The sequence below is a fragment of the Capsicum annuum genome, chromosome 4, assembly GCF_002878395.1.
Source record: "Capsicum annuum cultivar UCD-10X-F1 chromosome 4, UCD10Xv1.1, whole genome shotgun sequence".
Taxonomy (NCBI): Eukaryota; Viridiplantae; Streptophyta; class Magnoliopsida; order Solanales; family Solanaceae; genus Capsicum; species Capsicum annuum.
In genome coordinates, this window is record NC_061114.1 from 193,902,319 (window position 1) to 193,915,301 (window position 12,983).

Consider the following 12,983-nt stretch of genomic DNA (forward strand, 5'->3'; position numbering starts at 1 on the left):
GCTTCAAAAGCAATTACATAAAATGATCATGAAGGAAAAATTGAAAGATGCGGATTGAAGGGTGAAAAACCAAAAAATAGAAAGCAACCCCTTGATACTTCAATCCTATAGGTCAACAAAATGAGGGATCGAGTAAGACTCCTCCTGATACAAGCCCATCACATTTGGTTATGCAAGATACCCTCTCCCTAATGCTACTTCACAAATAGGGATCCAAAATCAAGCTACACTTCCACAAGCAGGAGGTCAACAAACAAATCTTCCTCAACAAGCCATTATACCTCAAATGAGAACCTAACATCAACAACAAAACCTTGAAGAGTATCTCTTTTAATGATGCTAGTTACAAATATAGGGTAGACGATCGAGCTCAACATGGGAGGCCAGGTGGAAGAGGAAGAAGAGAAGGAAATGGAGGTCCGCATTTTGATGGTAGGGATATAATAGAAGGAATGATGGTGAAGAAAGATTCAACAACATCAAGGTTATGTTATCCATTCTGCAAAAAAAGTAGTGACCCAAATGAATACCTTGATTATGCAGTAAGCTTGAGAGTAAATATACTCTCAACAATGTGATTGACATTAAGTAATTCAATTATGCTATTAAAATACAAGTAGGAACCGGAATAGAAAATATAATCCTACTTGAAAAAGGATTACAATGTAGTGTCCTAGTTGGAAAATGATAGCAATGTCGTGTCCTAGTTCGAAAAAAATTATAGTTTAGTAGTATCCTTGTTGGAAAAACATTAATATAGTGTCTATAAATAAAGTCTCAATGTAATAATGTAGATACAACAATTCGATAATATTTTCTCCTATACTTCTCACATGCTATTAGAACCTATTGATTACATTTGTAACAAATTATATACATCTGACTTGTATGCACCAGCTTGAGGGGAGTGTTAAAATAGGAGTAGGAATACAAATACTACTTGGAAAAAGATTTTAATGTAGTGTCTATAAATGGAGTCTTAGTGCAATAATATAGTAACAATTAATATTCTTTTCTTATATTTCTCACATGGTATCAGAGTCTCCACGATCTTGGTAGAGAATCGAAGAGCTTCCATTGCCTGCGGGTGGCTATTACCCGTATATGTCGCTCGTCTGGCTAATGATTATATTAGCAAAAAATTGGGTCACCGTGCATCTTTTCAGTGACTACTTTCTCATATTTGATTTGTATAGCATCATGCATCTCTCTAGACTACTTTCTCATTATTAATTTGCATAGTAACGTGCATCTTTTCGAACTACTTTCTCATATCTGAGTTGCATAGCACCGTGCATCTTTCCGGTGACTCCTCAAATCTAATCTGCGTAGTTTTATGTGTCTCTCCAGTGACTCCTCAGATCTGATTTGTGTAGGGTCGTGCCATTATTCTGACCCTACTCATATCATTTCTCTTTTCCTGTAGGGTCATGCCATCATTCCTGTTGGAGTCCCACATCGATGGGTTAAAGGATCTTTGTCCAATCCTCCTTTCATGAGCTACCTTTTAGGGTTGAGTTAGGCCAAATTCCATTTTTTTATCATGGTATCAGTGTCATCCATCACCCTCTATGACCACCGTGACTCGAAAAGGACTACCTAGGAAAGAGCTACCTACACAACACAAGTAGAGTGAAAGCTACCTAGAATGAAGTCGTCGAGAATGACGGATGCAAAGCACAGTGGTTCATTATAAGCCTATTTCAAGGTATGGGACTTGAGTCCCACATCAGTTAAATGGGCAGAAATGGGAAGCTGATGTGGGGCTTATATAGCCTTGGGCTCTCCTACCTTAAGAGCTAACTTTTCAAATATGGTTCTCCTAAGGTTGTATCAATGGTATCAGAGTCTGGCCCACCCAATTCATTGTTTTTGATGTTAGGCCCCCATCTTATACTGTCCTCGCTCCAAAGGTCCAGTCCTGGGCATAGAAATCAATGGGTTAAAGGGTCCTTGATCTTTTTATATGGTCTTGGGCAATCCTCGCCTCGTGAGCTAGCTTTTGGGGTTGAGTTGCGCCTAAGGTCCATTTATTTATCAATTCCGACCCTACCTATATAATTTTTCTCAAATTTTGACCACTTTTCAGCTATCAACTCTAATAACTCGGCGCGTGATCATGTTCAATCCAGTTTTGTTATGGCTTTCTTGTTCAAGAACTACTCATCTCTTGATTTCAAGATGACCCATATATTTATACCAGTTTTCAGCAATTTTTCGGTGACAAATCGACTTTCCAATGATGTTTACTACTTTTCCAACCAGCTTTTCAACTGTGATTGCCCAGACGTCCTGAGCAGTCCTTACTAGTTTTCTTGTAGATATCTTCACCAAGTCCCTCACTGATCCTCGTATTAATTACATCTGTAACAAGATAGGTACACATGACTTGTATGCTCCAGCTTGAGGAGGGGGTGTTGGAATAGGAGTAGGAACAGGAATAGAAAATTGAATCCTACTTGGAAAAAGATTGCAATGTAGTGTCCTAGTTGGAAAAGGATTATGATATAGTAGTTTCCCTGTTGGAAAAGGATTAATGCGGTAGCATCCCTTAGCAGTTTTCTTGTAGATATCTTCACCAAGTCCCTCACTGGTCCTCGTATTAATTACATCTATAACAAGCTAGGTACACATGACTTGTATGCACCAGCTTGAGAGGGAGTGTTGGAATAGGAGTTGGAACAGGAATAAAAAATAGAATCCTACTTGGAAAAAGGTTGAAATGTAGTGTCCTAGTTGAAAAAGGATTGCAATGTAGTGTCCTAGTCGGAAAAGGATTATAGTGTAATAGTCTCCTAGCTGAAGAAAGATTAACGTAGTGTCTATAAATAGGGTCTCAATGTAATAATGTAGATACAACAATTCAATAATATTTTTCTACTTTATTTTGTCACATATACTACAAATCACCTTGAGGATTTTGCTTTTACATGGTGGGAGAAAATTTAAAGAGATGCTTTGGTGAATAAAGATTTTGTTACAACTTGGAATGATATGAAGAGACATATAAGAGAAAGGATTGTGGTAAAATTATGAACAAGATACACTCAAGAAGCTCTACATTCTTCAACAAGAGTGTAGAAGAGTACTATGAGGAGTTAGAGCAAGGCGAGAAATTTTTCTTTTTGAGAAGGAAACTTTTTGTATGTCTTAACCACAAAACAGTAAATAGGTAGAACTAAAACCTAATACACAAGTGAGTAAAAGTAAGCAATCCAATCTACCTTCCTAGCAAGACTGTAGTGTATCCAGGAAAGAAATTGTATCTTCAAGGTAGATTTGATTGCACCAAAAACAGAAAAGATTAATATAGTGAAGTTTAATTTTCTGGACTGTATTACTGTCGAATTCAGAACGCCGAGCATTCCTATCTCTCCAAATTGTCCACCAAATGCATACAAGGACTATTCTCCACCTGCCTCTATCATCTACCCCAGCACCATCTATTCCCAACTAAAGAGAGCTTCACCGATCCTTTTAAGGCATTTGTCCAAGCTATGACTCCGAGATTAATACAGATCTTCTGTAACTGATCAGTTATATTGCAAAGCAAAAATAGATGTCCCACTGTCTCCAATTCTTTCTCACATAAAAAATATCTTGAGCATAGAGTCCACTTCCTCTTGATTAGATTTTCTTGTATAAGCATAGCTTCTTTTGCCAGTAATCATGTGAAACTAGCAACCTTGAAAGGTATTTTAGTCTTCCAGATATGTTTCTGGGGCCAATTAAAGCCTTTGAAGTCAAAGCTGGTTCATTGTTTTATAAGTTGCATTAACTTTGAATCTTCCACAGTTATGTCCTTGCCAATCCGGCGTGCCCTCCCCATTCTGTAGTCATGTGAAGATATTGGCTGTTTGAATAAATCAATTAGTATATTCATCTCCCAATCATTCAAATCTCTTCTCAGTATCAAATCCCAACCTTGAGGACACCATATTTCAGCAATGGATTGATGATGAGCTAGAGTAAGTATATCAGCAAACAGATCCTTCAAGGCTCCATTCCCCAACCAATTATCACTCCAGAATGATTTCCTGCTACCATTTTGTACTCTTATGGAGACTTGATACTCTTAATTCTCAATTAAGTGATGCCTCGGTTAGTTTCACCATTACATCTTTTAATTGTTTGAATGTAATTGTGTCCATCTCTTATTAATTTTCTATTAATCAATTTCTGTCTTACTTTTCTCTTCTTGTTTCAAATCAGGTTCTGTGCGTAATGTCGTATATCATACCACTAAAATCGTGCCTACATATCGGAATTGTTTGCAATTAGGCACCGCAATCCATCAAAACTCGTCTCAACTTTACCCTTCTTATGTTGTCTACATTTTTTTCATAATTACGGGTCAACTTGAGTGCACTTCCATCGAAGCTTGCACAAATGAGAAGAAATCACATAGTGTTTCTTCCTCAGTTGGAATTGAACGTAAAACCTCATGATTCTCAATCCATTTCATTGACCACCAGGCCTTACCCTTGGGTGCCTTATGTCAACAAAACTTGCACTGTATATATTCCGTCTTCTTATACAATTCTACTTATCCTAAAACTCTCACCCTAGTGTGCTTCTCCATAGTTCAATCTTCTTCTTTCTTTTTTTTTTGAGAAGATAACATTTGTATTATAAACCAGCACTTAGGTAATGCATAAAACCCCTTTACAGAGTGAGCATCTAGACAAAAGAAAATAGAAAAAGAAAAAAGAAAAGGCTCCTCATTCTAGTAAGATTCTAAAACTTCTAGGACATCTTCAGCCTCTACAGGGAAGTTCTTTGTACACCAAAAACACAAGCAAAATACAATCTGTCTTAATCTACTGAAGTGTTCTGCCTTTGTCTTCAAAACTTCTAGCATTTCTCTCCTTCCAAACAGTCCACCAATCCAATAGTTCAAGTTCTTTGCTCCCTTCTCAGCTTCCTCCCAACTAGATAGAGTGTCAACAATCTTGCTAGGCATTACCCATTGTATGCCTCTGAGACTGATGAAAATCTTCCATAGTTGGACAGTGAATCTGCAATGCAAAAATAAATGTCCCACTGTCTCTGCTGCCTCTCCACATAGACAACAATACAACAACAACAACAAACCCAGTGTATTCCCACATAGTGAGGTCTGGGGAGGGTAAGATGTACGCAGTCCATACCTCTACCTCTAAACATAGACAACAATGTGTGACTAAAATTATATTCCTCTTCCTCAAATTTTCATGTGTTAACACAGCCTCCTTTGCTAACAACCATGAGAATTATGCAACCTTCAGGGGGCTATTGCTTTTCCAGATTTGTTTCCATGGCCACCTGCTAGCCTGTGGCGTTGTTCTATTTAGTAGCTTGTATCCAGAGCTGACCTCGTAAATCCCTTTACTATGTCCATTCCACCAAAGTTTGTCCTTCCCCTCTTTAAAACCTTCAAATGATTCAAGAACTTTAAGGAGTTCCACTATTCTTCGGATTTCCCAATCATTCAAGTTCCGTCTGAGGTTTAAATCTCAACCTTGCGGAGACCACATTATCAGCCACAGTTTTGTCTTGTTGTTGAGCAAGAACAAAGTCTGGGAACATCTCTGTAAGACTCCTATTGCTTAACCACCGGTCTTTCCAGAAGACAGTTTTGTTACCATCAAAGACTTTGACGGATAGTTCAATCTTTTGATTGACAACCTCTCCAGTTTCGTCAATATATGCAATATCATATGCAAAAGCATACACAATGAGACATGATGATGTTAGCTAGATCATCCATAACTTGGGTAAACAAGTATGGGCTCAATGTCTTCACAAAAGCTTCTAGAGAAATTTAAGGAAGCATGCAACACTAGAAACAATAAGAATAGGAAAGTTATATGTTCTAACTATTGTAAACGATTAGTCATTCATCTTGATGAAATTGAAATATAATGAAAAAGTCAATGTGTATGTAGACACACTGCACACTTACCAACGGAAGTAATCACTTCTAATACCTAGAGGTGCCGCGAGCAGTATATCAGTAATCCATGGAGACAATGGCCTCAGCGTTTTCCTCTCATAATGCACAGAAGGCACACTAGGATTGCTATCAGCAGATTTACTTGTTGAAGCATGGATTCCACCGTTGCTTCTATCTGCTTCGCCACCCTGTTGCACAACTTTGTAGATCGGGCGGTTGTAATGTGTCAAAATTCGTAGGATCTCTCCACATGCAAGAGCCCATTGTTCTGAATATTCCTTCTGCAAAGAATTAGTATGAAAGACTCCTCTTTAGCAAGAACTAGAATGTTTGCTAGAAAGACCAGTCACCAGTGTATATTTATTCAAATTGATAGTGCAAGATTCTGAATACCTCACTGCTTGGGCAAACCAGTGATATAAAAGAAGCAAAAGGTGGACAACTTTTATCATAGTCCAGTGTGCCATCAATGATGCATGAAATAATTGGAAGAATTACAGCATGCCCATGCTCTGGGTGGTGAAGAACAAAAGTCGCTGGAAATCCAGAGCAATTAATCACAGAAAACAGATAAAATCAATCAACCTCACAAATAGATGGGATCAATAATCTTATGCTGAACTTAAATCGTGGATATCATCTGGATTAAGGATTATGATACCTAAAACATCATCAAAAAGTCGGTTTTCCTTGGACGGGTAGCGGTTCCGTATCAGCTGCCAAGAAAATACACATTATATTAGATTTCCGGAATACTGAAAGCATTCAACTCGTTAAAGAAAATTATGAAGAAAGAGAGAGCTGTTGGGAGGATAGTTTCTTATGTAACTACATACCTCAGCTATATCTTCAGGAAATTGTTCTGATGTGAACTGACCAAAGTACTCAACATAGGCAGTAATTTGAGCCTACCATGAGAATGAATAAGGTTGTTGTGACTATAGATACAAATACCAGAAGATAGAAAACAAAAGGAAAAACAAATATCCTTCTTTAGACATTTAAATGTTCAAGAAGATAATTCAATTACCACATCTATGACCTATTCAAATCTAAACAAAAAAAATGCAAGGTCATTATGCAATGAGAAGGAGAGATACAATTCTCAGAGGGATTTACATTTAACTTAACAGTGGTTTAATCCCCTGGCTTTACACCCTTCAGGAGGAAAGACCTCTTAGGTGATGGCCCTTTATCCATCTGCCATCTCTCAGAAAGCGTCTACCTTTCTCTTTTGGTCTCACCTTTATTGATCAGGCAGTGCATATTTATAGAATGGTTTGTTTTTCTTTCATGTTATTCCTGGCAGATATTATGCAGCAATGACACCCTCAAAAGCAACTTGTTACTTGTCCGCTCCAAGTGCATTACAGACAATACTAATCCTAAAGTGTACATCTTTATACCTACTAAGAAGTAGGGGGTGTAGTTCCCCTCACTCTTAGAGACAAAACAGTAACATCACCAACTTGCTAGACATATAATAATAATCAATATTTAATCAAGACTGATAACAAGCTTTCAAGCACTGCAACAATATCCGGAGCATATACTGAATACACCATGTATAAATTGTTAACGGAATTATCAGGCTTCCTTAGCCATACCATCCTAGGTCTCAGTCAGTACGATCTAATAAATGAGATGATGGAAAGCAATCAAGAGAAAACATAAATGAGAGTTAAATCTCAGTATTAGATCCTTCCAGAAACTAAAACACAATCACAAAGTACTGCAGCAAAATGTATGCGTCATGTACTATCTAATCAGATCAGACTTTCTCCTTAATATGTGGAACTACCTACTTCAACGTGCTCTCTTTCTTTTGATATAAATAAATGACACCCTTTCCATTGTGTCCAGAATTTCCATATGTTCAGGAGATCTGAGTTCTCTGGTTACCTAATAGACCGTTTATACTGGGATGCATGGTGAAGATGATGTTGAGGACATGAATAAGTATATAAAAATATGCTTTCTTTAACAGTTCAAGTTTTTGGATGAGATGGTCACACACAACATGATATAGAGCAGTAGACATGATATAAAGTAGGCAGAGGTCTAGGTCCTAGGTTCGAGTCTCATCACCACCCATCGTCTAAAAGAATTTTAAATGTGCTTAAAAAAAAGACTAGCCTCACACGTGATGGATGTGTTAAAGACATAATTAAGTAAATAAAAATGTACTCTCTTTAACAGCTTAGCTTTTAGATAAGAAGGTCACACACTTGAACAATAGCGTACTCTCTTTAGCAGCTTATATTAGATAAGAAGGCCACACATTTCAACAATGAACAAGTGATAGCTTTTAGCAAACAGATCCCGTAAACAGACAGAGAAAGATTTGAATGGTCACATATTTATAATGCAACAGAATCCCAAGGCCACAAACATAAGATTAGAGGCCTCCACAGAACACAAAAGGTAAAGAAGATCAGCAAGTCCAAATGCTCCACTTGCCAAACATCTCAGGCTGTGGTAGTGAATATTCGAGCAGCTGCGGAGCTTTTCTAATAGTAACAAATTTATTATTCACAAAAATCAGCAGTAAGCGTCGAAATATACAAAGACGATGAATGTCATTAAAAGAAGGGCCAAAACATGCCCGTATACAAGAAGTATTTTAAGAAAATAGAAAACCTTATGAAAAGACACCTTACAAAAAAAGAGATGGTTTTCTACTAAAGTTATGATGGATTACTCCTACTTTTAAATACGTACGGGGTCAATGAAGTACACCTATTTCCAAAGGCATGTACACTGAAAAAAAAAAAAAGAAAAAGAAAAAGAGCTGTCGACTTTATGCTTTATACTGTGTAGAGCATCAGATCTTTCTTCAAAAGATGTAAAATTCATTTCCCTCCAAACAGTGCAAAGGATGTAGAAAAGAACTGTCTACCAGATTGACTTCTTTACTTTCATCCAGCTTTATAAAGTAATTTGGTATAACCCACATTGCATACTGGCTACAGAACGAGAAATACACTGATAGCTAAATGAGCAGAAAAACAGGTATTTACGGGTTTCTTTGCACTTTGAATATCTGGTGCAAATGTAAAAACCCTTTTTTTTGTAGGTTAACTTGTGTATGACGTGCCTTGTAAGAGATACTCCAAGTCAATAAAGCAACTTTTAAAGGTGCTTTGATTCTCCAGATTATTTTCAACATCTTGCTTCCTCTATTCTGTACTGATTAGAAAATTTAGCACAACTTCACTGAAAACCTGCCTTCCTTTCCTGACTCTCAAATCATAGAGCATCTAATTCCTTTAAAAAATAAAGCTGGTCAAAGAATTAGGATACCATCTCAACTTCCAAATCTTGGAGGTCTTTTATGTGAAACAGAATAGAAAATCAGAGGAACTCGTCTTGATTATTTCGTCAAGCTATTTTGGGGTATAAATAACTATGTTTACATGTCTTAAAAGAAAAGAAACAAATACAAATCAATATCTAATTACAATAGGAAAATATAGCTACCTACTATATTTACATATATTCTAGAATTCACAAGGATTCTAACACTCCCCCTCAAACTGGTGCATGCAAATTATATGTACCAAGCTTGCTATATATATAACTTGTTTTGGGACCAGCTAGGGACTTTGTGCAAGCTAACCATTTGACAGCAAAAGAACCTTGGGACGATGCCTCCCGAGAGTACCTTCTCTGACAAATTGGGAATCAATTTCTCTGCGTTTGGTCCTCTCAAGGAACACTAGTTCAATGCAATGTGAAGTGTAGCTTCATCATTGCACACAAGTTTTATTTTTAATCTCTACAAATTTCAACTCCTGCAGTAGTTGCTTGATCCACATGAATTCAAATAACGCCACATAACCGATATTCTACTTCTGCACAATATCTAGCAACCATATTTTGTTTCTTGCTTTTTCAAGATACCACAATTTTTCCAACTAGAACACAGTATCCAAAAGTGGATCGTCTGTCAGAGAGTGACCCACCAAGTCTGCATCTGAATATCCAACAACTTTCTCATGTTCTCGATCTATGTGAAGTAGTCTTCTTCCTGGAGCAAATTTTATCTATCGAAGAATGCAAATGACAGCATTTCAACACTGAAGAATCTAAGAGTTGACTTACAATACTATGGGAAGACAATGTCAGGTCAAATCACAGTGAGATAATTTAACTTTCCTACTAGTCTCCTATATCTTCCAGGAAGACTGAAAGGCTCTCCCAGGCCTGATGTAAGACAAGCATTATGGGCCAACAACCACATAAAACAATTAACTTTTGTATGGGGCTTTAGGCTTCCAAAATTGTTTATATGGCCAATGGGAAAAGAGCCCCCCCAACCCCACCCCCCCACCCCAAGCAGATTTTATATATCGAGGAATGCAACTAACCACATTTCAATGATTGAGAATCTAAGAACTAACTTACAACACTAATAGAGAAGACAATGTCAGGTCAAATCACATGAGATAATTCAACTTTCCTACCAATCTCCAACCTCTTCCACTTCTAGGATCACTAAGAGGCTCTCCTAGGCCTGATGTAATGAGTTATGGGCCAACAACCACATAAAACAATTAAGTTTGTAAGGGGCATTAGGCTTCCATAACTGTTTCCAAGGCCGACGGGAAAAGCCCCCACCCCCCCCCCCAACCCCCAAACCACCACCACCACACACACACTTTCCATTGAGAAGCCTTCTCTACTGGTTCAATGAAAGGCAGTCTCTAAATCTTTCGTGGGAAGAGAAAACCTGGGGAACTTTCCAGGCCAAACTATTTCTTCTGAATCAAAAGCCCATAAGTGTTACCAGTTCAGTGTTACTAGACAAGAAAACCTTCAGTATCAGTAAAACAATAAAGATCATGATAATTATCCTTAAAGGGTGAATTCTCCAACTAAGTATCCCACCAAAATCGTGTTTTTATGTCATTGCCTAACTTGATTTTTGTATTGGCTTCAAAAGTGGTCTTATCCGTGACGGCATTGCGCAGAAACTATGAACCAAGGATTTGATTCCCACATTTGCTGGAAATTAGCCTCCTCCATAAACTTTCATCTTCCTTCCCGTGTCTCCATAGCCACTTCATATACAAACTATTATTGTCTATCTGTAGATTTCTAACGCCAAGACCGCCCCTTTTTTCTCTGTAACTACCTTATCCCACTTCACAAAATGAATAGACCTCCTATCTTTTTTCCCATCCCGGTCAAAGTTTCTCCCGATTGTATTTAGCTTCTTTCTCACACTTACAGGCATAGCTAGATACGAGATAAGTGCACAGCAAGTCAAGGACACGATTAATGAGAATTAGTCTACCTCCTAATCATAGATATTGTCTTTCCAAGTAGCGAGCCTATGTGGCACCACCTCTCCTCAATTTTTTTCCACTTATATCTCGCTCAACGCCCAAATAACAGGTAATTCCCCAATTTGACCTCCCAGAACTCCTCTAACCTTTTAATATCTTGAACCTCATTAACAGCATATATAGAACTTTTTGCCAAATGTATCTTGAGTCTGGACACTACTTTAAACAATACTAAGATAGCCCTTAGGTATCTTATTTGTGATTCTTCAGCTTCAAAAAAAAAAAAGGAATGCCATCTACTTAAAGAATCCAATGGAGAACCTGTAGGTTTTTTTGGTTTTTTCTCCACAGAAAGATGATTGACAGAGAGATCCTCTTTATCCTAGCTATAAAAAGGTACATTAGCATGATGAGGGTGGCTATTTATAACTGGATAAGAGGCTTTAAGGTGGGCAACCTTTAGGTAGAAAAGTACAGGCGTGTCATTTATCATCCACTTTATGCAAATGACACTGATTTTCTGAAGCCTATTTAGTATGACCCCATTGTCTTTGAAGCTGTCTCAGGCTTATCTGTTCACTGGAGAAAGAGTTTCAGCTTCTCCATCAAAGAGGTTCCACATCTTCAAAGTCTAGCTAATATTTTGGCATGTAGAACAGAACAACTTCCCACTATTTACTTAGGAATGCCTTTGGGGCACAGCCACAAGGAACTAAGTATTTTTATTTTTTTTTTATCAGGCTAAAGTATTTTCATTCATAAACACGACCAAATCGGTCGTATACATAGGTTACCAAGAGATCAAAACTCTACAAATTATGAAGCTCTACAAAATCCACCCAATCCTCTAAGCAAGAAGGAACTTTCTGTTTACACCAAAAGAAAATAAGAGAGCGGAGACTACTCCTCAATTGAACGAAATTCGACTCTACACCTTCATTAAGCTCTTTTATTTCTCTCTCCAAACTACCCACATTAACGCTATCGGAACCATGTTCCAAGCCTTTCGTCTTCTCCCGCTCTTCCAACTCAGCTTCAGATCTTTCATAGCTCTTGGCATTACCCAAGGTGTGTGAAACCATCTAAACATATCCCAGCATAATCGCATGGTAAGTTCGCAATATAGATAGAGGTGATCTACATCCTCGCCTGTCTCCTTGCACAAGTAGCACCAACTAATGCAGACAACCTTCCGCTTTCTAAGATTTTTGGCCGTCAAAATCACCCTCTAGTAGCTAGCCAAGTGAAAAAACACACCTTTCTTGGTACATTTTGAACCCATATTGTATTACATGGAAACTCAACGTCCTCCCTAACCAAAAGTTTCTCAGACTTCACAGAGAACACTCCATTACTTCCAAGACCTCACCCCACCCATCAGGTTTATTCGTCAAATTAACTTGCTTGTGAAGAAGGTTTATCAATTTTTGAAACTCACTCACTTCCCAATCCAGAAAATCCCTTCTAAATCTCCGATCCCAAAAATTCTCTCCACCTTGTGACCTCCTAATTTGTTAAATAGTCAAGTCTTTTTGGCAAGATATTCTGTACAAACTTTGGAATTCATCTTTCAAAATAATACCTTCACATCAATTATGGCCCCGAAAAAATACTCTCCTCCCATAACCAACCTTGAAAGAGATATTTTCCACAAAAGAATCCCATCCTTTCATGATATTTCTCCACCGGTCGCACCCTAAAGGCAAAACAATCTCTAGTTCTTCATCCCCTATTCCTAATCCCATGTTTATCACCTA

At 37.8% G+C, this 12,983-nt stretch overlaps 1 protein-coding gene across 3 annotated transcripts in view; it reads right to left on the reverse strand.

The window, feature by feature from the left end:
* Nucleotides 1–12,983, reverse strand: part of LOC107855063 (protein GIGANTEA) — an 82,070-nt gene that overhangs the window by 56,474 nt on the left and 12,613 nt on the right. For all 3 annotated transcript variants that reach the window (XM_016700045.2, XM_016700046.2, XM_016700047.2), the window contains 4 exons: nt 6,772–6,843; nt 6,597–6,651; nt 6,329–6,471; nt 5,945–6,216 (listed from right to left, as the gene is read on the reverse strand). In XM_016700045.2, coding sequence (XP_016555531.2) covers nt 5,945–6,216; nt 6,329–6,471; nt 6,597–6,651; nt 6,772–6,843 — 542 coding nt within the window. The remainder of the gene's footprint in view (nt 1–5,944; nt 6,217–6,328; nt 6,472–6,596; nt 6,652–6,771; nt 6,844–12,983) is intronic.